The 24,999-nt window shown below is 38.2% G+C and overlaps 1 protein-coding gene across 1 annotated transcript in view; it reads left to right on the forward strand.

The window, feature by feature from the left end:
• The first annotated feature begins 5,612 nt into the window (after window positions 1-5,612).
• ca16b (carbonic anhydrase XVI b) overlaps window positions 5,613-24,999 on the forward strand; it is a 139,603-nt gene continuing 120,216 nt past the window's right edge. Inside the window, exon 1 of the mRNA XM_042507475.1 lies at window positions 5,613-6,284. Within this exon, the coding sequence (XP_042363409.1) occupies window positions 6,200-6,284 (85 nt within the window). The 5' untranslated portion in view covers window positions 5,613-6,199. The remainder of the gene's footprint in view (window positions 6,285-24,999) is intronic.

The raw sequence follows: 24,999 nt of genomic DNA on the forward strand, positions 1-24,999 counted from the left end.
AAGCAGCACTTTTTGTCTCATGGCTGAGATGAGGGTAAATCAGAGCTGAGAAATACCTTGCATTTGATGCCGGGTTTTCTTGGCGTTTTTGTGTTTCACATTGTGCATGTGGGATTCCACTGTCCTCATTTCCGTTGCTTTGAGTTTTAAAACCTTTTTGCATAAAGTACACCGACCCTCAAATGTATTACCCACTGGTTTTAGCCGTGTCACAAAATCTTGGTAAAATAGCCAATTTTCATTGAATTTGTACTTCCCAGTGTCAACCAGGACACAGTGACAGCTAGCTAACAGGGGATCAGCTGCTCTGAGCATCCCAGCCGGAAAGAAAAGTAAAGAGTTGTTTTTCCACTATCCTGATCTGCATGACATTAATGCAAGAGGCACTTGGTAAATTATAGATGTTGCCAATTATTTTGAGATTTTACAATGCAATGTCATGGGAAAACGGTTCATGAAATCATTTTTGGCATGTCTTTGCCTTTTAATACTTTTTAAATATTGATTTAAGACATTTTAATACTAATTGTGGCTTTATTGTTGGTGAGGAAACTTATTCTACCGATATATAAGCCAGACTGCGAGTTGATGAATGCATTGCTCTTAGAAATGTTTAACTTCTGCAATAACAATGAGACTTAAATATTTCTCAGAATTTGGAGTCCTATGCTGGAGTACCTCGATGGTAGTGTATTTTAGTGGACTGACAGACACTCTCTATCGCCATGTATATGTATGTAATGTTGAAGTGCCAAGACTTGTTTCTTCTGTTTGTGAAGATATTTGTGGCTGAGTTGTTCAAGTGAAATGCTCGGTGTTGGTCTTATATTGTAAATCCTTAAAAAACGGTTGTCAGCCATCATATTTTTTCGATTTTTTATGGTTCACTTCTAGTATATATTAACATACCTTTAGTCCTTCCCTTTGTGCTCTTTTTGTGTTTTATATTTTTCGTTTTGGAGTTGTATGTTTTGATTTTGTAGTTTTATTCTATGTTGTCTGTCTGTAACTAATATTGCTGCCTGTCTTGGCAGGACACTCTTGAGAAAGAGATTTTTAATCTAAAGAGGTCTTTCTGGTTAAATAAAGGTTAAATAAAACTGGTATAGTCCTTAAGTCTTTGAATCAAAACTCAGGTGTTGCCACGGACTATTATCACAACCAAGGTGCCTCTTCAGATCCTTAGCCTCCTATTGGCTCCTGAAATCAACTTCAAGAGCAACTCAGCCTCAAAAGAGCGAGCGATATTTTTCATAATGTGGTTCTAATGCAAATATTACATAACCTACATTTTTCATATGAGTTAAGTTGGCAGTTGTTCACCAATAATCTAGACAGTAATACACCCACGGGGCAGGAGGATCACATTTTGTAGCTGGACTGCATCCCACTTCTTTGACACTCTTGTGTTATAAGGCTTCTCTTTTAAAAAAAGAACCAAAAACCCAAACTGCTATTAAGGCTTACTTTTCAGCCACTCTTTGCAGTTTTAGAGTGCTACCCTTTTTAAGGTTGTCCTGTGCCTGTCCGACAGACACTCGTGCCACTGTCCTGAAGCATTACTGCAGAGTAGATTCAGTGCAGAAACATGACACACTGATGTGGAGAACCAGAGGATGGACCAACAAAAGATAAAACTATTTGGGCAGAGTAATAATGGTAAAAATAGCTTTTGATTAAATAATGTAAGAGATTGAGAATCAAATAAATTATATATGGTCATAGCCTGAATTGCATTACATAATTGATGCACAGAGTCGTACATTATGTACCAACTGTCAACATGTGAAGTGTGTTTGAAAAAATAATAGAAGTGTGATTCTCAAACCACTTAAGGGCAAAGAGGAGGGAGATGCCCTTGGGGACAATGCTGGTGTCATGGCTAGACTCGCATGAATCATGTATATTGCAACTTTTCTTTTCTTTTTTAATCTGAAGCACAATTTGTGTCAGAGGAAGTGTTGGGTTGCCTCTAGGGTCTCATGTCCCAAAGGGCGATAAGAGATTAGAATGTCAAATGTCAGGGCACACTTTAGAAATGCCTTATGAAACTGCAAAGAGAGCAAAGGCTAGTTCAGGGTTTCTTTGATTTTCCGTGGTCCTGGCATGAAGCTTTGCATGATGCTTTTAAGACAGAAGAAAAAAAAATGATGGTCATGACTCATATGGCTGTGATTGCTTTTATGTGTTGGCAACTGCCGGAGACAGAAAAAAGCAGCGGCTCTGTCTGAAAAAAGCAAGACTTTGACCAAATCAATGCGGACTCACAAGTGCATTTTACTTCCAGATTTGATGCCATGCAGGTTGCAACAACAGCTGCTTTGTATTATTAATTATACTGTTCCCTTATTTCACATGTTTTAGAAATTCACAGCTCACTGCATGCAGGGAGGCTAATAAGTGTTACTGTTTGGGAGAAAATTGAGTTTCAACAGGCGCTGAGATGCAGCCGCAAAATTAGTCTACAAACACAAACACTCATCTGATGAAGAACTCCTTAACTGCGTTTTGTTTTTTAATATTCTCAAGTTAAGATTTTTCATGAAGAGCATGTCACCCATCTGCTTTGTTTTAGTGTTGCTTGAATGCAATTTTTTGGGGAAATTTTAAATAATAAAGAAAGAAAGAGTGACAGAGAGAGAAACATTGTGGAACACTTACATCCTTTTTATTAAAGCTGTAAGCCTGGATCATGTCATGGCTGATTTCAAAACAGCTGCAAGGCAATGTTTCACAAAAGACACAAAGTACATCACAGAGCCTTGTGGCGTATTGCTTACATTATGACCACAAATGCAAGCATGGCTTTTTAATTCGGAACTGTCTGTTATTAAGTTTTCACTGATTGCTGTTTGTGGGCTGTTTTCCGAGGATGCATATGCCACTAGGTGAAAAGTAATTTGCTGAAACAGTAAAGTGACGTCTCTAAGTTTGACTTTTGTTCTAAGCAACCATCCAAAACCAAAAGATATTCCATTTACTAAAATCCTTTTTATTACCTTTTTATCTTTGAGTACTTAGAAAAGTACTATTTATCTATTATTACTGTCATATGAGACATGAAAGGCTGCAGTTCTTACAAATGAGAACAGGGGTGTATAGCCATGGAGTGGGGGGCAAAATCTGCCATTGGGTCTGCCCCCCCTCACCAATAATTAATGTATAGTGCTGGGAAAAAAGAATCTCCCCTTGGGGAAAATTAAGTCTATGTCTAATTATATAACTATCCATCGGGGTGAGCGGCTATGATAAACTAAAATCTAAAAATAATTAAATTCAAAATGTCCTTTTATATTATAGGAATATTATTTATTAAAAGTAGGTACAACTATACTGTAAAATAGCAATTTGTTAGGTTTATTTATGTATGTGAATACGTTTGCTAATGACTGTTTCAGACAGCGCTGCATAGTTGCACTGAAAAATTAAGCCAATGCAGAAGTGCCAAAAACTGCACTTCATCAAATGGCCACATGACGCTTGCTCCAAAACAGAGTAAATCCCCGGTTTACATTTTATTAAGTCTTGAAGTTATGCATATTTAAGGGTGTGGCTGCTTTGATTGACAGGTTATCTGTGATGCTTTGCTGCAGTTTGTGAGTCAGTTCCACCCCTCGCTCATCTACAGCTACAACCTCTCCTCCAAATTTGGTCACTTCTGCCTCCAAAAAACGACAAAAAAGCTGCCGACAGCCAAAATGCCAAACCTGAGGCTTCAGAATGGAAGCCCACAAACCAATGGGTGACGTCACAGTACCTTTGTCTATTATTTTATAAATTCACTGGAGGTTACCTGTCTTGGCAGAGCAATTGTCATTTAATTGTTTTTAATTAATATATTGGGGGAATGTGTCCCCCTTTGGCTATTTTAATTACTGCCTTGAATGAGAAGGTGTAAGCAGAGAATGTTTGGCAATAAAACTTGAGATCAAAAAATGCAGATTGATTTTCTGTCATTCGGCTACTTTATGAATTGTGTCACTTATATATTCAACTGAGAAAACACTCTGATAAGTTTGTGACCTAGTCTAGTATTTATATACTTAAACTTAATATGACTTAGGTAACTTTGTGCGATTATTTCCATTATTTGTGATGTTTTCTTGGTTTGGTGACACATTTTCTTTTCACCCTCTACACATAAGGGTAAATCCCCACTGATGGCAGTGTTGGCCCACAATTTGGCCAGTTTATTTGGCCTGATTCTCTGCCAAGATGGGCAATCATATATGGCCCAACTTATTTCTTCCAGCGGGCAGAATTCGGGCCAAAGCATTGCCATGCTATTTTTGATAACGGCCCAGTGATGGCAGTGTCGGCAGCTGGAATCAAGCGCATTTATTTGGCCAGATTCGGGAACGTCATTATCCTGAGTCTTAGCCGAGATGGGCAACTGGGTGCAGCCTGACTTATTTCTTCTGGAGTGCTGAATTTGGGCAAATGCTAGTTTGTGTCATTTTGGATGATGGCCTAGTGATGGCAGTGTTGGCAGCTGGAATTGGGCCAGTTTATTTGGTCTGATTCTGGGGCGTAATTTATCCCAAATTTCAGACTTCAACCGGATGCAGCCTGACGTACTTCTTCCACCGTGCTGAATTTGGCCCGATGCTGATGCCGGGTCATTTTGGGTACCTGGGTCCCCTGGCTCTATTGTAGAAACATTTGTGGAGTCTGCATGATTAATCAAAGGGCCATTCCCTCACATCACCTGACAGACCAAGGCAGGAAACAAAACTGAATTCAGAAACTGATGCTCAGGTTAATTGCACTCGATCAGTCATAATACAGTCCGGTCTGGAGGATTGTCGACCACACTAATGTTTTGCAGTGTGTATGGAGGTAGTGCAGCCTGGAGGATCGTGCGAGGATGCCCACGAGGCTGTGGGGGCTTTGAAAAGGTAGGCATTTTGGAGAGGAAGCAGATGGCCCACATTAAAAGCAAAGGGCCCTTGTGACTGTCTTCAATGGCCCTGCAGAGAACTGGGTAATTAAATGAGAAATTTAATCAGATTCCTCAAATTAAATGTCCAGCTGGATAGTTCTGCAAGAACACCACTGACTACACATTTACCTAAGGGAGTGTCACCGGTGGATGCATAATTCTCCAATCAGCACACACTCATACATGATGATATTCCAGGTGATGATTACTGCTAAAGTATTCCATTCACAGTTTTGCCAGCAGGAGGCAAAGGGACATCACTGTGTGGCCACAGGAGGGTCGTTTTAATAATGGGGCCTGGGAGGAAGCAACAAAACACTGAGATGACTGGATGGGGGTTGGAATCAGTGGATTTAGCACTGTTTTCTCCTCTCTTTCTCTCTCTCTTTGAACACGACTTCAATCCTGTGCAGATTCTGAAACAGCCTTGACAGTTTTTCATCATGTTTGATGCAACATGTTTTTGACGCAACATTACAAAAAAAGGCAATCCATTGTGGACTTTGGTGACTTGACAATGTGACATGAGTCACTGATTTCTGGAGTCTTCTTTATCACAGACAGAAAAAAAAACAGACTCTGGGTCCGTTCCGACTCATTTTGCATTCAGCAAATCCGGGAGCCGCCTCCCCTCCCTCCGCTGCTCCCGCCCCGCTGGCTCCCTCTCACACGCAGCCTGTCCTGTAGGATGGGACCAGCAGCCAGATATCCATGCATGCCTGACCGCTAGTCCACTTCCTGGATGGAAGAATGGGACATTTCCAGCACCACTTTTCTCCGCGTTGTGCATTGACCTTCGTCACGTTGCCGCCGCGGATAATCGCTTAATAATGACCACGTGTGATCGATATTATTCGACCACTTTTTGTCCTGTAGTTAAAGACAGCGATTGATCGCCGATTGACCCCTCCACACTACGGGAATGTCGCTATCTGGAAGCCCGCTACAGGCACGGTGGAGTCCAACACATTTTCAACTGTTTTTGCACAGCCGTAGTGTGCGTACCGTTTTATTCCTCGAAGCTAAAAACAGCCTCTGCTCGGACTGGAGGCGAATAAATTTGTCTTTTTGAGGAAAAAAAAAACTCTGCAGCCCGAGCCGCTAACCATTTACTTTGATGCTCTGCCTTCGTGGCTGCTGTGCCAACTTCGTCTCAGCTTCGGTCGTGTGTATGTGATTTTTTTTTTTAAAGAAGAGAAAAGACTGAAAAACTTTGTCACCCGTTGCCTTCTTGTTGCTCTCGATGAGCTATCTAACATGCGGAGAATACGGGAACCGAGTTACTGGTGGATTTTATCCTTATTTTTTTTAACCTTGCCCAAACACAAAGACTGTCATCCTGGTAAGTACTTGGGTTAGCTTTCATGTATATAGCATAACTACTGAGAGTCCACTCTGTTTGTTTTTATATTAAAAGGCTAAAACGCGACTTTTGGTTGTCGAGTAAAAGACATTTTGTTCAGAGGCGACGTTTAGCCCCGGCTCCACTAACGGTTACAGGGCCGAGTCGAGTTTAACGTCCAACGGTTAAACGTTAGAGACGTTTAGCCTCCGTGATGTGTGTGCATGTTATTGATTATCCAGCTGGACTGTGTATGGCGCAAACTACCCCTCTGCTTTTAGGCTAAACATTTTACCAGTCCCGTTAAACAACTCCTGTTTGACCCGATAGCTACTGGTTGTTCATACAACATGGTGTCTGAAGAATTCATCAATCCCAGGAAACGCAGCTAATATAACATTCCTGTGAGCACTCTGTGTGATTTATGGGTATTCACTGAGTTACTTTATCTCCAGTGGAATTAGCAGTATTTCTGTCTGTGTCTGTTAAAGCTGTAGTTTTGTTGTGGTGTTTATAAGGTGCCCACAAGTTTTATTACAGGCTGAGTGTAGTTGGGGTTTATGTGGAGGTATAATCTGTGTCTGCTTACTGTCATGTGTGTAGGTAGAAACGGGGATGAGGGCGATAGTTAGCGCTGTTGGCTCGTAGATGGATGTGCATGTATGAGGGGCGATTAATGCCACCAGAGCACAAACGTAGTCCTGGAATAGCGGCTGGCAGGTTGAGATGACCGCTGTTCAAAGGCGTAGATTTCAGGGGGGGGGGGGGCGCAGGGGTCACGTCCCCCCCCCCCCCAATATTTATACTATTTAGAACAGGGGTGTCCAATTTTTCTTTTTTGAATGGGGAGCAGATTAGATAATATGAAAATACCTGGGGGCCAGCTGCTTCTTGCATCATGTAGGTTATTAGAAGAAAAAAAAAATGAGACAAACAATGTTTCATCTTTAAGTGAATTTACTGTCAGCTGAACACTTCCTTGTTTTATGGTAGGGGTGGGTGTAAAATATCCCACTATTTCCAGGTATTTTTGCAGAAATGATATTCTTGACAATGGGACTAAAATACTGAGAATATTTCATTATTGATTTCAAAAATATATTCGAAATTATCTATTTTAAAGGGACAATGCAGTTTAACATACGTTCCAATACAGAATTATTGCACAGAGTCTATAAGTATTGCTAATTTTCAATCCTTGTTCCCAGTTGGGCTTTACATGCAGTTCCACAGTGTCAAAATATTCAGTTTCAAACATCATAATACACTATAAACATGGAAAACACACTAACATCAATTCACATACTACAGTACATATACCACAATACACATTTTGCAGTACACATGCATGTTTTGCAGTACACATACTATAATACATCTGTACATGAGCACTGTTACCTTATAATAATCTACAGTGCAATTAACTAATGTAATTGCAAAAAAATTACAAGTGTTATTATGGTATATGTCAACATAACTGTAGTTTGCCCTCAAATATTTTGTAAAAGCTGAACAAAAACAAACTGTCAGTTCTTAAGTTTGTAAACAATGACTGTAACTCACAGTGAGATTTAGAGTCTGTGTAAAAAACAAATAATTCAATAAATAAAATACAGTACATACATATAAATGACAGAGTTGTTTTATCCACTAGGACCTGTATGCACTGCAATTTCTCCTCCACTCTTGATTGTGTGTCACTTAGTGCTGATGATCAGACACCCCATACACACACACACACACACACACACACACACACACACAGAGCCATGTATGTAAACACGCAGTAGCAGCGTATAATGTTACAATGACTATATATATATATATATATCTGTATCTGTATATATGTATGTATGTATGTAAGTGGGCGTACATAGGTTTGCTGTAGAACAGGCATATGACAAAATAACCTGATGCCACGTATTCCTGCGCGCAGTGCAAGAGGAGAGAGAGAAAGATGCTGTGCTGCTCAGAGCCGCAGACAGTTTACTCTGAGCGTTATGTCTCAAAAAGTTGCTTGTGGCCAGTCACAATTTTGCTTTTCAGCCTTTCCTGTGCGTAGCGGTATGACATTATTATGTCAAGTCAAAATATTGCCATTGTCACGATATGAAGTTTTCGTATCATATTAAAAACTACACTGGTATTATTGTGGACGATACGATATGGCACACCCCTACTTTAGGACTCTGTATTGGCAAAAAGCTAACAAAACAATACATACCACAACGCAGATCACAGTTCAATATATCACAATATGTTGCAATATTGTAGGCAAGTTAATATAGTGTGGTATTTTTTTTAAAGTCTAATATGAAGGAAAATTGTTATAAAGACCAATCCACCTTATGCATAAAATTTGATGTTTCCTTTTTTAACGCAATCAGAGCATAAGGATCAGTATTTATCACAGCCTCTGTAACACCCGAGGAATATGTCATATGAATGAAGACAGATTACAGCATGGCTGTCTATCTGTATGGTTTTATGGTGTTGATTTAAAAAAAAAAAATCAGGAAACATAAAATCATGATACTGTAGTGTATCGATATTTTCTTCCACCCCTACTTTGCTGTGGCTGTATCAGCTTCGTAGCAGGAAATGTCTGATGTTAGGTTACTGTTCGTTGTTGGTTGTCTGTTGATGAAAATACATTTGTTCAACCTGCGTGGTTCCTACTTGGTACTTGTTTTTTAACTGTGTGATAGTCCTGTCATTGTGAGGTTACCAGAGAAAAATGCAAATTGATCTAGCTTTATTAACCAATAATGCATAGGGCTACACATATTATATCTTGAACAACCAGCCGAGGGCTATTTACAATCGATCTGAGGGCCACGATTGGCCCCAGGGCTGGACAAGACATGCCTGATATAGAACATTTGCATTTGTCCCCATCTAATAAAAACATCTGGCTGCATGATTGCAATATTGAGATCATTATTATTCATGAAAGTGATAGAATATTTTATTGCATTTTCACGTTTAAGAAAACAGAGCACTGATTTTATCTGACATAAGACATGAGACACTTTATTTGTCATTGTAGATGTACAACAAAATTATGTTTGTTTACTCTGTAGCTGTACACAAACATAATAAAACATGAAATGAAAGCTAAGTTAGAACCTTAAGACAAAATATAAACAAGGTAAAACTCCAAATGACGATAAGATTTAACAATGGCAAATAACTCTAATCATAAATTATAATAATATTTATAGTATTATTATCATTTATGCTTAGAGTTACGAAGTGTGTCTTGCATGTCAATAAATATGGCATCAGCAGGTTCAAAGTCACTGCATGATATAAAGCATAAGTGCTTAAACCATGTTGTGCTACAATTCTGGAGTTGTTCAAAATAAGACCGGTGCAGAGTTTTCTACACAATCATTCAGTTGTGGCAGCACACCACAATAAAACATCTTCCGCCCTGAATTGATTTTATATTTTTGGAGCTGGATGTCCAAAAACAGTACCTTGGAATAGATATAGCTTGCAGTTATGCATTGCACCATACTGTCGGAGCACAGAGTGCACACTGGTTACAGAAGGAGCAGAAAACGCCAGCTGCAGTTTAAGTAAAACTTAACAGTTAATTGCGCAGGTCTAAAAGTTTACTTTAACCGTGCAAAAGCGTCTGAATGTAGAAAGGGGACAGAATGTTAAAAAAAGGGACACACACACACACACAAAAATTTTTTTTTTTTTTACAGCAGTTATGGAATCGTGAAGCGCTGCAGTGTTGCTGTCATTAATGTCTGAGTTGCACTGTAAAAGGACGGGGATTAACAGACACACGCGTAGCGGTATGACAACTCTTCAAAAGTGGAGGCTTGCTGTTTAGGAAGTGTTTGATTCGATATGTAGCAAAGCTTTCTCTGAGCAGAGCACGCATTTTAAATGTCAGTATTGGAGCTGATCATGTTCATTTAATTGTGTGAAGCCAAAGTGGTGGTTGTGGTATATATAAGATCAAGTGTGCAGCCTTACTAGTGCAGGATTTCAATTCTGATAAAATTAAATTCACACCATAAATTGATTAGGAATAGGCATATGTTATTTCCATATTTGAGTAATTGCATTAAATTATTATAGAGTACTCGCAAAAAAGGGAGAATATGGTTGCATAATTTGTCATTGTTATGTGATGGATAAACTATGTCTATGTTAAGCTAATATCGGCTGATAATAATAGCCCTATAATGTATCAATGTGACTCTATTATCATTCCATTAAAAGCATTAGAAGAATGATCTAATTATAATTAATTAATTATCTACTTTGTATAATCACTTTTATGTTAAATTTCATTTTAACATTACATCATCTGGAGGGACTCCTAGTTAGTGTCCATGATAAGTATATTGGATGCTTTATTTTGTGGCACCAATCATCTTCCATATTGAAGTTACAGTGATGTAACACAGGAGAATGGTTCCTCTCTGAGTCAGCCCCCCCTCTCTCTGTCCCAAAATCCCACAGTTCCCTGCTTCCACGTCCTTAGTTTGCAGCTTTATTGACTAGTAGCCTTCCAGGCCCATAACACATCTGAGTTTTCTCATATGGCATGTCTCAGCAGACCTTTGACACGCAGCAAACGGGCAATACAGGCTGACGGGCAGACTGGCTCCAAGGTGGCGAAGGATAAATCCAATTTAACTACTTGTACACTGTCACGTAACCGTATTCATCTATCGTCTAGGCTGGTGACCTAAATCTTTGTAATATAAATTTAGAGTTGACATAGACAGTATTACCAAACCGGTGCTTAAGTTAACATGAAAATAAAAGATTTGAAATGGAGGGGGATTATTTTCTTTCTTAAATCAGTGCATACCAGATTTAAAGGCATAGCTGTCGATGAAATTGGCCTAATTTTCGTGACATCTTAGAGAATTTCATCACAAGTATTATATATAGAGGCAATAAACAGTAATATAAAATGATCAGCCCTGTTTAGAAAAGCAGTCTTGCATGCCTTTTCTCACTTACACAAACGTCCCAGGGTGTTTTTCCCCAAAAATGTCACTTTTTACAATAATATGGAGATAAAATATTACGTAAGAGGAATAGTCAGGGTTGCAGTTTGGTAAAAACTGTAGTTATATTTGTTTTAAAGTCGTGTGGGTGGAACTGCAGCTCTGTAGTCGCCGTGAGAAGCATAGCTTGTCATTAATTATAGAAATTCTCTTGATTGCATCACTTAAGTAATGAGGAAATTATTGCATTTTATGTGACAGCTAAACAAAAAGGAATAAAGGCGTAAAGCCTGGTGATACGGCCTGGGAATAATTGGTGGCTATAGACAATAGGACTTTAATGATCAGGATTTGGGGAATTAAAATTAAAAAAAACAATTTCCACTTTTTGACAGACATAATGGGCATTTTTGCTTGTGTGTACTGCGTTGTAAGGATGTCCTTTTCAAATAACACCATCACTGTCCACTGCAAATAGTATATTAGTGAGCGAACATGCTATTAATATTATTAATGAGGTCCTGATGTACTGCTGTGCCAGCAGGATGCCAGCTGTCTGGACATCACTGATGCTGGCAAAGGCATCATTATCATCAAGGTTCTCCTGTATCTTCTCTGGATAATTGGTTCGATACGTGCAGTACTGACACACAACATCTCAAAAGTAGCTTTCTCCTGATTTTAAAATAGCATCAGTGACATATGCTCAGTCTCGATTGTGTACGAGCTCAGCACACGGTTATCTGTTGTCTCTCCAACAGCTGCCTGTGCCACCCACTAAATGGTCCGATGGGGAAACACTGCAACTGTAATCACTTTTCACTCGTGCAGATAATTCTCTGTTTATCCTTTTTGCTAGCGATGCTCATCCTTTGCTTGTCGCTTTTCAGATTTAATGACCAGCTTATCTATCTGTCTAATTAGACTGGATAAACTTTAAAACAACAATGCTATCTTGTTGTTAAAAACAGCTGTGACTTGTGATGCTGGTTAAGCGGTGACCACCGCTGTGGCATGGGAAGAGCACCCAATCATGTTTTCTTCAAACTTATCAGCTGTGGAAAAAGTCTCACATTTGCATGAAAATAGCTTGCAAAACGAGCTACCTTCTATTATCCAAGTTCCTTCATCAATTGTAGTCACTGATAAAAGCAATTTTGTTTATGCTTCAAAATAGCATAATTACTTGAGATGAATGGCATTTAAAGTAACCCAAAGATGTCTGTAAGCAGTGCTTTTAGCGCAGACGAGGCAGACAGAAAAAATTAGACTCACTTCTAGAGACACTTGCAGAATAATTTAAAGTTTGAAACGATTTCTTGTAGTAGAGTGTGAATTATTTCTTTCGGGTTCAGTGTTAATGTTGCAGAATGTCCTCACTGATGGGAAATGCTGTTTGAAAAATTGGTCATAATTTCCCTGGTGTAGCCAGGGCAAGTCTAAGTAAACATTTGCAACCTTGTATTACTTTCAGAATTTATGATTTATTCAATCTTTAAATTTTTAAAAAGGGATACTTGCTCTGCGTTTCCATACTAGATGTAACATTGCTGAATGCTCTGACACCACGGTGTCATCTTCAGATATAAGAAATTAAATGAATAGACACTCAAAAGGCATTGTGTATATCCTTGAGGTCTAACAAATATTTAAATGTGTTTTTCTTTCCTCATAAAATATTTGCTCAACACATTTTTATATATTTTAACGCCCTCAAAAACATTGCTTCATAGTGCTATTAGTGGTTGGAAACTCAGGTGGATCAGACAGTATATAGACTTTAGCATGCCAGCTCTCTTGTACAAAGTCTGTATAGTGTCTGATTGAGCCTAAGTATGGATAGAGCAGGTCATTATCCGGAGAATTCCCAGTGTTGGGCGGGTGAGTGTTGATGACGTTTTTATCATGCGGGTCACGTGAAACTGAAAAAAAAACATCTGAGGCTGTAGAAGAAGGGTTAATGGCAACAAAAATGTCCAAACAGAGAGATGACGAGATTTGGGAAGCTTAGATTGTCTGACAAATTAAAGAAATGGCAGAAGACTCTGCAATTTATCACCAGATAACAAAACTGTCTACATGACCACGGCGATGTGTGAAAGAGAAACTGTTTATCATTTAAAAATATAAAGTATGTATATATATGTATATATATATATATATATATATATATATATATATGTGTGTGTGTGTGTGTGTGTGTGTGTGTGTGTGTGTGTGTGTATAAAGGAGTGTGGCTGGAGCCGCTTATCATTTTTTTTGATTCAAAACAGAATTTTTTCAAAGTTTCACACTGTCGGCGGAATTATTTTACCGTGCAAACACAACCTACCTCTTTCATTCTTTACATCACCTCCTTAAAAAGGTCGGTGTTGCAACATTTGGGCATATCCAATAATCTGTTAATATCCAAGTCTTAATGTTTAAAGTTTAAAAGTAGGTGAGATTCTCCTTCTGCGGAGAAATGTTGCCTTTTTTCTTTTTTGGAAAGCATCTGCAGCCTTGTAAACTATTGACAAGTTGGTTTGTGTACAGCGTCTCCTTGACGACGCACAGAGCTGATCGTAAACAGGCCGTGTGTCACATTCTGCGGGATGCATATTCTGAATGCGCAGTATGCATGTCCAAATAATGCTATTAAAACCTGAATAATATGGCATATACCAGATGTCTTAATTGGAAAATGATACATTCGCAACATGGCTCTATTGAAAAATCCAAACCAAATATGCTGTTTACAAGACTTGTATCAAATTCATTCAGGGAATATTAGTGTGCATGCATACATACCCGGAAACGGCTAAAGACTGATCTCCAGCAGAGTGGATGAAGAAGGAGTATAAATACCTATACCCTGTTTCTCCATGACTTTAGCTGTATGTTATAATGAAATTAGAAGAGAATCAATACCTATCGTACCATTTCCAGGAGCCGCAGCTGAACCAGAACGACCAGAGGGCATTACTGGCGAGGTCGCCCCGCCTGGAGATGCTGGCATTAATTCTGGATCAGCATATTTCAGTTGATATGAGCCCAACATTATGCAAACAATGCTTTCTTTAAAGGATAATTATAGTAATTTGACATTAATTATGATTAAACTGTTTATTTGTATAACTTATGTTAATCAAGGCAATCAGTCATCACTTCATTACTTGGTGTGTACGGTTGAGTTCACTCGGTCTTTCAGCCAAGATACTCCAAGCTGGTCACAGTAGCATTTTAATCATTTAGAATGACTCACAGCCACTTCACTCCGAATCATTTCATCTGTCCTAGCAACATGCAACCCAAAACACGCACACATGCAGACACACATACACACACACACAAACCGGATTCGACCAGGTTGGTTGAAACAAGGGAGGATAAATGCTTTTGGGGGGAGCCAGTGTACTTATTTCCTGTGTTTCATGACAATAGTGATTAATGTCCAGGCAATAAGGCACTGTCGCTGAAGGACGTATACTGCTGCACTCAAGGACTTGGCCATATCAATAAATGTCCTGTGTCCTTCAGTCACCATGTCCTCTTTCCCCTTAAACAATCTTGCCGTGATGTGATACTGTGTCAGCTTTACTTACAGCTGGACTGTCAGTCACCGCTGCCCTGTGGAGAGTAGACACAATGGGACCTTCAGGCTCCCTTTTCCCGGCATTGTGCTATTGTGGGTCAAATGAGCATGTATTTGTTTTGTGCTCTCTTTTTTTTTTCTCGGTGGGCTATATTCAAGATTGTCTTTTTCAGAGGAAAAGCAAATTCAAAAGTAGGCTATCACATCCACCGGGCTGATTTTCCCTGTCGTGAATTATGGCGACAATCACTGGAGATATAGGATTAGGCTGTGCATGTTTATCAAGCACGAGGTGCTCTGCAGAATGCAACATAAGCTTGATGAGAGTCAAGTTTCATTTGATGAATTGAATTTTAACCTTATGTTCTTGTCATTTTGAGTTGCTGCGGAGATTCCTAAATTTAACCTGTGCTCAAGCACATAGAAGTTATATTGTCTTTTTGTTACACTGCATTTAGGTTACTTTTAGTTCATAATGCTGTCACCACAGTCTTTAAATTTTGCCTTTACCCAGCTCTTCAACTCTACGGTGAGTCACTGTGTATTATGCCAGGACAGACAAGTGTTTTGTTTGCATGGAACAGCAACATAATGCTTAAATGAAACTGAAATGACGCCATGCAAACCTGACAGTCCTTAGATCTTTGGCATTGGTTGTTTTATTTTGCAGAAACACCTGAGGGTGTTGCTTTATGCAACTGAAAGCTTTAGCACTGTCGTTCCTTTTCATTGGGCTGCTTAAAACGTAATGATTTTGTGAATTTTTTGGAAAGATTCATTTGGACATAGTTTGTTATGGTTTTATAGGCCTTTTTTTCTTTAGTTTTGATGTCTGACAGATTTCTGTGGCCAATATCAATATTTTAGAGTTAAATTAACTGCTATTTTGATTCTTTGGACAACTGTAGGATATTTGCTGACATCACAAAGTCTGCCCCGATATGATTTCAATTCAGTTCAGGGGCCAGCGATTGATATGAGACAATATCAGTGAAGGTCCTCATTGTCTTTCTTGCTGCTTACCATAACCTGCCTGATGCCAGGTTGCTTAGCCCTGTTTGAATGTTTAAGAAGGCGGTGTGCTTGGCAGGGGTGGAAATTAACTTTTTTTTGTCCACTTTCGATTGTAGTTGATTGATTCGAAACTCTAGCAGCCTATCAGTAGATTACCATTGTTTTTTTGGCTGGTAAGTGAAGCAAATCTAACAGCCACTTGCATATTTTACCAGCATTTGACTGCTGTCTGGTGCTAATTTTGAACCCTGGTGCATGAACAAATGGTGACGCAGACGTGCCAGAGAAATTTCAAAGTAAAGGCCTATCCTGAAAATGGCGAACGTATCAATGTTTTCACTTTGCATTGATAATATTGGATCACTGATCACGGAATCAATGCATCAATCCAGAGTGATTTATTGTTACACCCATACAGTGTTTAATGTTACTGTCTTTCCAACCTCCATAAATTCAGAGGTTTTTGCGGGTCCATAAGCACAGAGCGGGCAAAACTCGAAAGGTTTTTCCTTCCTCAGCAGCACTCTGTGGACTTTGAGTCACAATGTTGCTAATTGATCAGCTGATCCTATCAGAGCTGATCAGATCTAAATGAAGAGAGGAGCAGCTTCTGCAGAGGCAAATGCAAACACATTTTTAGAATGAGGGCAATGAACGGTTATGTTTCATTTTCACCGTGCCTGGCTTTCTGCTGCTCTGTCTGGGTGCTGCGCCTCGAGAGTGAGATGCAATTAATAATCGAATGATATAGTGTATATATTCAAACAGCACACCTAATGAATGGCCCAGCTCCAAATATGGAAAATGTACTTTTGTTAAGCGAAGAGTAATTTAACACGCCAGCTTAAAACTATAAATTATCTTTGGGTTTAGCTGCTGTTTTAATCACAAGTGTTGGTTCTGTAATCTCCAGTTTGGCTATTTTAATCAGTTTGCAGAACTAATTTAGGTCCTTTTTTCAGATTACATGTAGATTTTTGAGAGAGCAGACAAAAATATGGCACCCTATAGTTGTATAATCACCCTCAACCCTTTGGTGGAAGTCTTTAAAGGTCTGTCGCTAAGGATGAGTAGCAGCTGTCACAGGCCTACAGCCTGATACCCAAAATATTTCTTAAAATGTTGCAGTTTTTGCCAAATTGGTGCCAGACTTAGGGATGATTAGATGCAGTAGTAAATGAGGCAGTTGTAGGCTTAAAAAATCCATAGAAGCATTGAAAAATGTGGGCAATGGGAATTTGAAAATGTCCTCTTTATCGGGGAAACATGATAAGCAGGTTGCTTTGACATATCGCGTCACAGTTTGATGATGTATTGTTTATTTTGGGAGTACAGACTAGAGTCATCCTGTACTTCACTACATAACAGGCTTGATAATGAGATAGTAACCTATTAAGGGTCATTCATCATAAGCATTTGACACAAGTGGTAAATAAAGAATAGCTGAGTTTAACACTGAGTTGATATCCACTCTTCCACTCCAGTGCCAAACCCACTTCATTAATTCCTTGTCGAAAGCGTTTTTCCCCCTCCCTAAGTTAACACCCTGAGAGATCAGTCCCCGGGCTCTTTCCTTTGGGTTTCGAATGAGATTGATGTTCTGTTTGTTTCTCTCACACACTTCGTCTGTCTCCCTGGGAGCTTTCTCTATTTCGAGAGAAAGCTCTAAAACAACAATGGAGGGGGGTCATTGTTGTTTAACCATGTTACTAAAAAGACGACAAAGCATTTCGGTTGGTGTTAATGTTAATATATTGTATCTTAAAGTTTACTTGTTGATTTTTAACAGTTTCACCAAATTAAATTTGTGAGAGGAATATGTGGTGTTGTGAAAATGACAGGGGCAGCTAGTGTGAAAATTTGGTGTTGGTTGGTTTCAGAGGCCTCCAAGGGAGAAGATGTGCTGAGTTGGATAGTTTTTAGAGGCAGAACAGGAGTTTCAAGACTACCCTATCGATCCTGTTGACATGCTCCCCTTTGGGGAATGCAAATGTTTCTGTTTCTCAACACAAACATTCAAACCCTCCTGGTAGTGGAACCCTAATTAACTTGGGATTTGAATACCTTGGCCTTTCCCTTTGACATTTTCATATTTCAGTAAGACGTTTAACGCTTGCTCAAAAAAGACAACTCTCGTCTTTATTAGACCGTGAAAAGAATTTCTATGATAACACGGTCAATAGTTTAATTTGTTGAATGTTTAACAAAAATAAAAATGCCTTCCAGTTGAATTACAGTTTATTTTGTGTGCTCAAAATTTGTTTATTTGGAAAAAACCCTTGAGATGTGCTATCTTGTTTTCGACACAAGATAGCCTCAACACTAAATATACAATAATTCAATAGATTAAAATATAACAATAGAAATACAATCAAAGATGTGATAACGTACAGACAACCGATAAAAACAAGCAACTCACAGACAAAACAAAACAAAACAAGAAAACATTGATTAATTACAGAAAGCAGTTTCTGAGGAAATTGTTGGGATGAGTGCTTAATGCTGAAAAGCTGACTCTACACTGAAATAAGGGCTTAAATGTCTAAGAATAAGGTGAAGTCTAGGGCTGCAACAACAAATTGATAAAATTGTTTATAATTGATTACAATCAATTATAATAAAATAAAAATAAAATTATCGATTCTTTGTGTCACGCAATTATTCCGTCACTCACCGTGGCCGATGTTTTGAAGAGACATGGTAGAGGCAGAGAGGATATTTCATACCAAAACTTCAAAAGTTTGGAGCACTTCACATTATGCAAAACAAGGAAGTGTATTAACTGCAAAATATAGGAAAATGACACGGCACGCAAGCACGGCAGTTATGACGCAATGTCTAAAACGAAAGTGAAAGTGAGGAGGAGAGCTTAATGGCATGATAAGTCTCAACAAAAAAACAGGCATGGTCAGTTTTAAAGTAAGGAAATGTAACGGTATGCTGTTAAAGCTGTCAACATTTACTTTTTGAATTGTTTCATATTTGATTTTGTAGTTATTTATAATTTAATATTATTTTGACAGCTCAGGGATGTTTAAGCAACTGTCTGTTTATGCTCTGCACTCTTGCTCTGTTGTCAATGATAATCTGTTTTTGATCAAAGTCATGGGAGAAAAAAAGCTTATTTTATTGTTATTTCTGTTTTTATTTGTTTAAATCTGATTAATCGACCGATTAATCGATTATCAAAAATAATCATTAGTTGCAGCCCAAGTGAAGTCATAGAATGGCTTTCAGTGTGGGAATAAGTTTAATCATGTATGTCATTGAAATTTTGAATAGTACCATTGATGTAAAAAAAAAATGTGAAGTATTTCAAAGCTTGCTGAAAAACTGACTGCACTGCAATACTGTTTTAAAGGTGAAAGACGAAGACGTAATAGAACATTGATTAATAAACTGCAAACATTACAACTTCAAGGGGGCCAATAATATATAAGCAGTAGAGTGTGAGTGGATCACCAGCTAAAATCGTGTTAAAATGTAAGATATGGACAGCTTCATTTATAACAAGTGCAGTTTCAAGTTTTTTCTTTTACATTTTCATATTTAAGACATGTTTAATTCTCGGCCCAAAAAGTTAACTCATCTTTATCAGACTGTGAAAAGACTTTTCATGACAACAAGGTCAACAGTTTAATTTGTTGAACATTAAACAAAAATTAAAATGCCTTCCAGTCAGTTAATTTTAATTTTAATTTTAATTTTAATTTTAATAGTAATTTTAGCTGTGCTGTCATACAAATTCTCGCATGTCTGCTGTATCTGTAGGTGTGACAGCTGCTGTATGTTATTGTCATTGCGAATCTTAACCCCACAACACAAGTGTTTACCACAGCGGAGCTGGCCTGTCCCCAGGTAACCACTGATCACTGAGGGACTCAAAAGATCATGCGTCCCAACACATAGCAGCCGGTGCGAGGAAGGTGGGAGCTAGCAACCACTCTGCCTCAACAGCCTCACAGTTCTCAAAATGATCATCTGCGTGGCTGTAAATGAAATGCTATGAATAGGCTCAATGGCACAAATGACATTAGTGAGTGCTATCTTGATAAAATGGAAGTGGATGCTGTCATAAAAAAAAGGTTTCATCTTATATTCAAGCATGTGAATATTACAATTGTCCTGTCAATAGATAGATTCAAGTATGTTACATTCAGTAAAGATGATTCAGAGGGCAGCGTAAGGGCATGCATTTTAGCTCTAGCAGCACTTATAGTTCTCATATCTAAAGATAGCATATAATCAGAGCTGGGTGATGAATCAAATTTTATTATGAATTATGATTTGGCTTCCAGTCATCAGCTAAGATAATCGAGATAAAAACAATTATGGTGCCGCATTTAGTTTCGCATTAATGCTCTCGTTTTTATCTTTTGTTGTGAATGTAGCGCTCCTCTTTCCTTCACCACTGTGTGTTCAGTGTTGCCAACATGGCAACTTTCTCATTGGATTCAGCAACTTTTCAGACTTGGGGAGTTTATTTGTTGTGACAAATTTAGCAGCCTCAATTCAATTTCAGTTCATTTCAATTTCAATTATTATTTATTTCAGACACACAGAAGGGACAATAGCAGCAAAAAGAAAAGAAAAAGAAGACAAAACAAACAAACAAACAAAAGAAAAAGAAAATGCCAAAGATCATCATTCAATTTAAAAAACGGTTCCAGTGCAGACTATCTCATTGGGTGGCTTATTCACACCATCAGGGAAAACCTGAGAAATATATTCAAATTTACTGTACTGTTATTCATTTCAGTGCATGCTGTTCAGAGTAATTGCAGTTCATGGCTCTTCTGCCGACAGTGCAGGTTATCTCCCCCTCCTCATATAGATTTATATATTATTCGTTTTTATTTATCTCAATATTTTTCATATTTGTTTTTCTATATCTCTATATCTGAAGTTCATGAAAATCCACAGTTATATAGGCAATATTTTTTTTTAAAAAAGAGTTCAATGTTTCCAAAGGCAGTGGGTTGTTAAAAAATCAAGATCTTAGTATTGACCAAAATAATCATTCATGATTTTTGCCATAAGGAGCAACCCTAGATCTAACTGATCTGTGTAAAGGAGCAACAATTAATCGATGAAAAAATTGACAGGAAGTCATTATTAGGCTAACTCTGCAACTAATTAATCATAATCAAATCATAATTTAACCATCAAATAATAATTCAGTCTTCCAGCTTCTCAAATATAAGGATTTGATGGCTGATCTTAATCACACTGTTCTAACTGAATTTCTTTGGATTTTGGACGTTTTTTAAAACAAGATAAGACATTTGAAGACATCACCTTAAACTGTTGGTCATTGTAACAGGCTTTTCCCACCATTTTCTGATGTTTTGTAAGCAAAGCAATTAATCAATGACCTAATTAGCAGATTAATTGATAGTTGCTGCCCTAGATTTGTGATCATAGGAAAGTCAGAAATGTAGAGTAGATGTCCTGCTTTAAAGGTCGGGATTCAAAGACTTATTCCAGTGTGTCTGTGATTTGAAAAGTGTCATAATAGCCTCATTACTGTGCAATGATCACTTAACCTGTAGTCAGGTCAGGCAGGCCCACATAACCAACAGTATTAAAAGATAAAAGAGGCACTTGCTCATGGCTGGAACCCTGTTAGGTGCATGGGATAAAAGCATTTCCATAACTGTGAGGCATATTTTGTGCTAGATATCGGAGTATGTTTTTATGGCCCACAGTAGAGCTAATATAGACCAACAGATTAACAAAAGCATATCTGTGTCTTCTAGAAAAGTAAAAAACATGTATTTTCAATTAAAATCAATAAATGGAAATAGAGTCAAGGTATTGACTGAATATCTCATATTTGAGGGGGCACTGTGAATATCTCTGATCTTTTAATAGCTAATAAAACAACTCCTGTTGCTGATCTTTTTTTTTTTTAATACCCAAGATGAAAAGTGATGTTTTTTCTAAGATAATGAAGGCAGCTCTGGAATCTTAAAGGCAACTAAATATCACTTGAATTTAATTAATGGTAAAATGAAAACCTTGTATTAGAATCACAGTCTGTCCAAAAACTTGCCCATTGCATTTGTAACATCAGCCATATTTTTTATTGAATGATAATTGATCAGTCATCATGAATTTGGTCAGAGCTGATCAGATCAATGGATTAGAGGAGCAGCTTCTGCAGAAGCAAATGGATGCAAACTTTTTGACCAAGCACAATTGACAATCACGTTTCGCTCTCACTGCGCGATTCTGCTGCTCCATTTGTGCCCAGAATATGCTCTGAGAATGTGTTGTAATAACCAACTGAATAGTATATATTTTCCAGTTAGGGGTCAACTGATAGTGGCTTTTCAGGGGTGATACCGATACTGATTATTAGTACTTTATGAGAGAGATAACTAATGTTTGGAACTGATATGCATTTACAATAAAAATGAAAACGTTTCTGTTGAAATTTAGAATTTGGAATATAACAAACTCCAGAAAAAACATTGTTTAAATGCCTTTAGCAAATGTTCAATCAAAACTGAAACTTTCAACATCATTTACAGCAAGTTTCCAGAAACTTGTTTTGTAATGGTCAGTGAAAATAAAAATAAAAATGAATAAGTAAAAATAGCTCTGTGAGGTTTTACACAGTAAACGTTTCTCCCATGCTGATATTTTCTTTGCACGGATTGCAGATTGCCTTCTCTGGTGTTGGTTAAGTGTAATACCCACACTTTCTCATTCATTAATTTTATCCTTGATCATTGAAATGAAACGCTTATACTGATAATCTGCAAAATGCCAATTAACAGCTCTGATAATTAGCAAGGCTGATAAACCGTCGACCCCCAATCCCAACAGTGTTCATAATGAATTGTCCAGCCCCAAAAATATAAAATCAGTATGTGGTGGCAGAAGCTTTGATTGTGACACGCGACCACAAATGAAAGACTGTGTGGGAAACCCTGCTGCTAAATGATATGTCCTGTAGATCTGTAAAAACCTGCAATCCACACTTCTCGTGTTCTCAGTAATATACCTGATAAGTGTGAAGTGGATCAGATGAATAGTCGAGAAAATCAAAGGACAATTGGACGGACAGACAGGGATTGCCCCTGTTGTAGCTGGATGCTCATTAGCTGTACATTTTTTTCCTGCATGTAGGTGATAAAATTGGTGCCAAGGTGCCTCCGATAAGTTTGATGTGACATCGTATGCTTGTCTACTGTTGACTGACCCGAATGGGACTCACTTTCATATCCTAGCAGACAACCACCAGGCAGCCATGTATGAAAGCAAGGCCAAGCAAGTGTGTGAATTTGGAGGAGCTGTGGTCTGAGCAGATGTCCTCATTTGTCGTGAGTTATATGTTGGCATAGATAATGGGTACCATAATAGCCTTGTAATCCCTTTTGGCTAATTAGCGGCCATCTTATTGTGACATGCCAAAGATTTCTTCCTTCACAATACCTCTAAAGTTAATCAGCAGGATTATGCTCTTATTGTTTGGACAGCAGTTTTGAAAATCTGTATTTAAAGTTGTTATGAGGAAAAGAAATGCCACACTTATAATCATAGATTTGGGCACAGAGAAACTGAATCAGAGACTCTCTGTCATTACTAAATACAACGGTAATTATAAGGTCGTCTTTTTATTCATTTTGATTTAGTTCATAACCAGATTGATAGGTTTGAACAGTTGGAAACACACTGTTATTTAAGTCATCAAAAAAAATGAAAATGAAAGTAACTTCAGGAAACTGACAATATCAGGGTCTGAAAAAGAAATTCTTTCTCTTTTTTTTTAGCTCACAATTAGACATTAGCATGCTATTTTTGGGCAGTGTAATGATAGAAACATGACAGTGGGTAATGAATACATCATGAATCCAAGAATACTTACAGCTTCAGTGTGTATGACTTCCACAGGAAGAATATAAACTCACTTAATGTGCATAAGAAGTTTACATTTAATGTGAATTTAATTAGCAGCACTATGAAACAATGTCAGTTTTTAATTCATTGTGTTATAAGAAGCTCAAATGATGTAGTGATGCTGTGTAAAATGTATGTTGGACCATGCTGGTCCAGCAGGTCTGTGTCTTTTTTTTTCCACAATGTTTGCATCTCTCATTCCCCAAACACAATTATACATCCTGGTCCTTGTAGAGAAAGAAATAATGAACAGCATACAGTAAACATTACATTCTAGGGAGGCTGCTAAAGAGGTACCGAGTGCATTCCTCTTCGTGGTTTTATTTATCGTTTCTAAATCCAGCCTTCAAGTATTGATTAGACTCCAACATCAAAAAGCGTTTAAAGAGGAAGGGAGGTGGTCTGACTGCTTGTATGGCCCCGGGCTGGTATGAAGAGCCTGTTTGGAAGTGATGCATGCAAAGTCGTAGTGCAGTGGTATTATTTATGGCTAACATTGAGTCATTTGGCGAGTGAGCTTTTTCATCAGATGTTTCATGTTTTTTTCTGATGTTTTCACATTTCCACAGGTATTTGATTCCACATACTTTTTGAATTTGCGTCTTTATTTATAGTAGCATTTTGCAACAGAAATATCTTCACTGTAGCTACAACAGCATACATTTTCAGACCAGGTGTCCCGAGATCAAATCACTGGCCCGGCAGTATCAGTGTCACGCTCTACCTGTTGAGTCAAATGGACCTATTTACATAGCCAGTAATCAACCATCGCCGTTCATGAAAACCAGTAATGTGTGAGGAGTGTATTGTATCCACCGGAGGCAGCTGAGTTTATTTCAGAATCAATAACTAGACAATTCATGCAGGGCTGCACACCATGTCCTCAGGAATGACCTCATAAGCTCTTGGCACTTAAGCGATCCAATTGCCACATATTGAAAATTGAAAACCTCACTTTACACAGTAAATTTTCTTGACATTGTCAGAGCCATTATGTACGGTCCTGCCACTGTGTGCAGAGACACGTTGGAGGATTGTTTATTGTAGTCTGGGATGGGAACAAGCTTTAGCTGGTCTAGTAAAGGGGTCACTAGCCCTGAATTTGTTTAATCTTGTTAATGGTTTTCATCAGAGGCCCCTGATGCACTCAATCAGTGAGCGCTGCAGCTATTTAATGCACTTACTTTACTGTACCAGCGTTTGCCCTAGAAGCACACTCAACAGCAGATTGACG

The sequence above is a fragment of the Plectropomus leopardus genome, chromosome 2 (genome assembly GCF_008729295.1).
Source record: "Plectropomus leopardus isolate mb chromosome 2, YSFRI_Pleo_2.0, whole genome shotgun sequence".
Lineage (NCBI taxonomy): Eukaryota > Metazoa > Chordata > Actinopteri > Perciformes > Serranidae > Plectropomus > Plectropomus leopardus.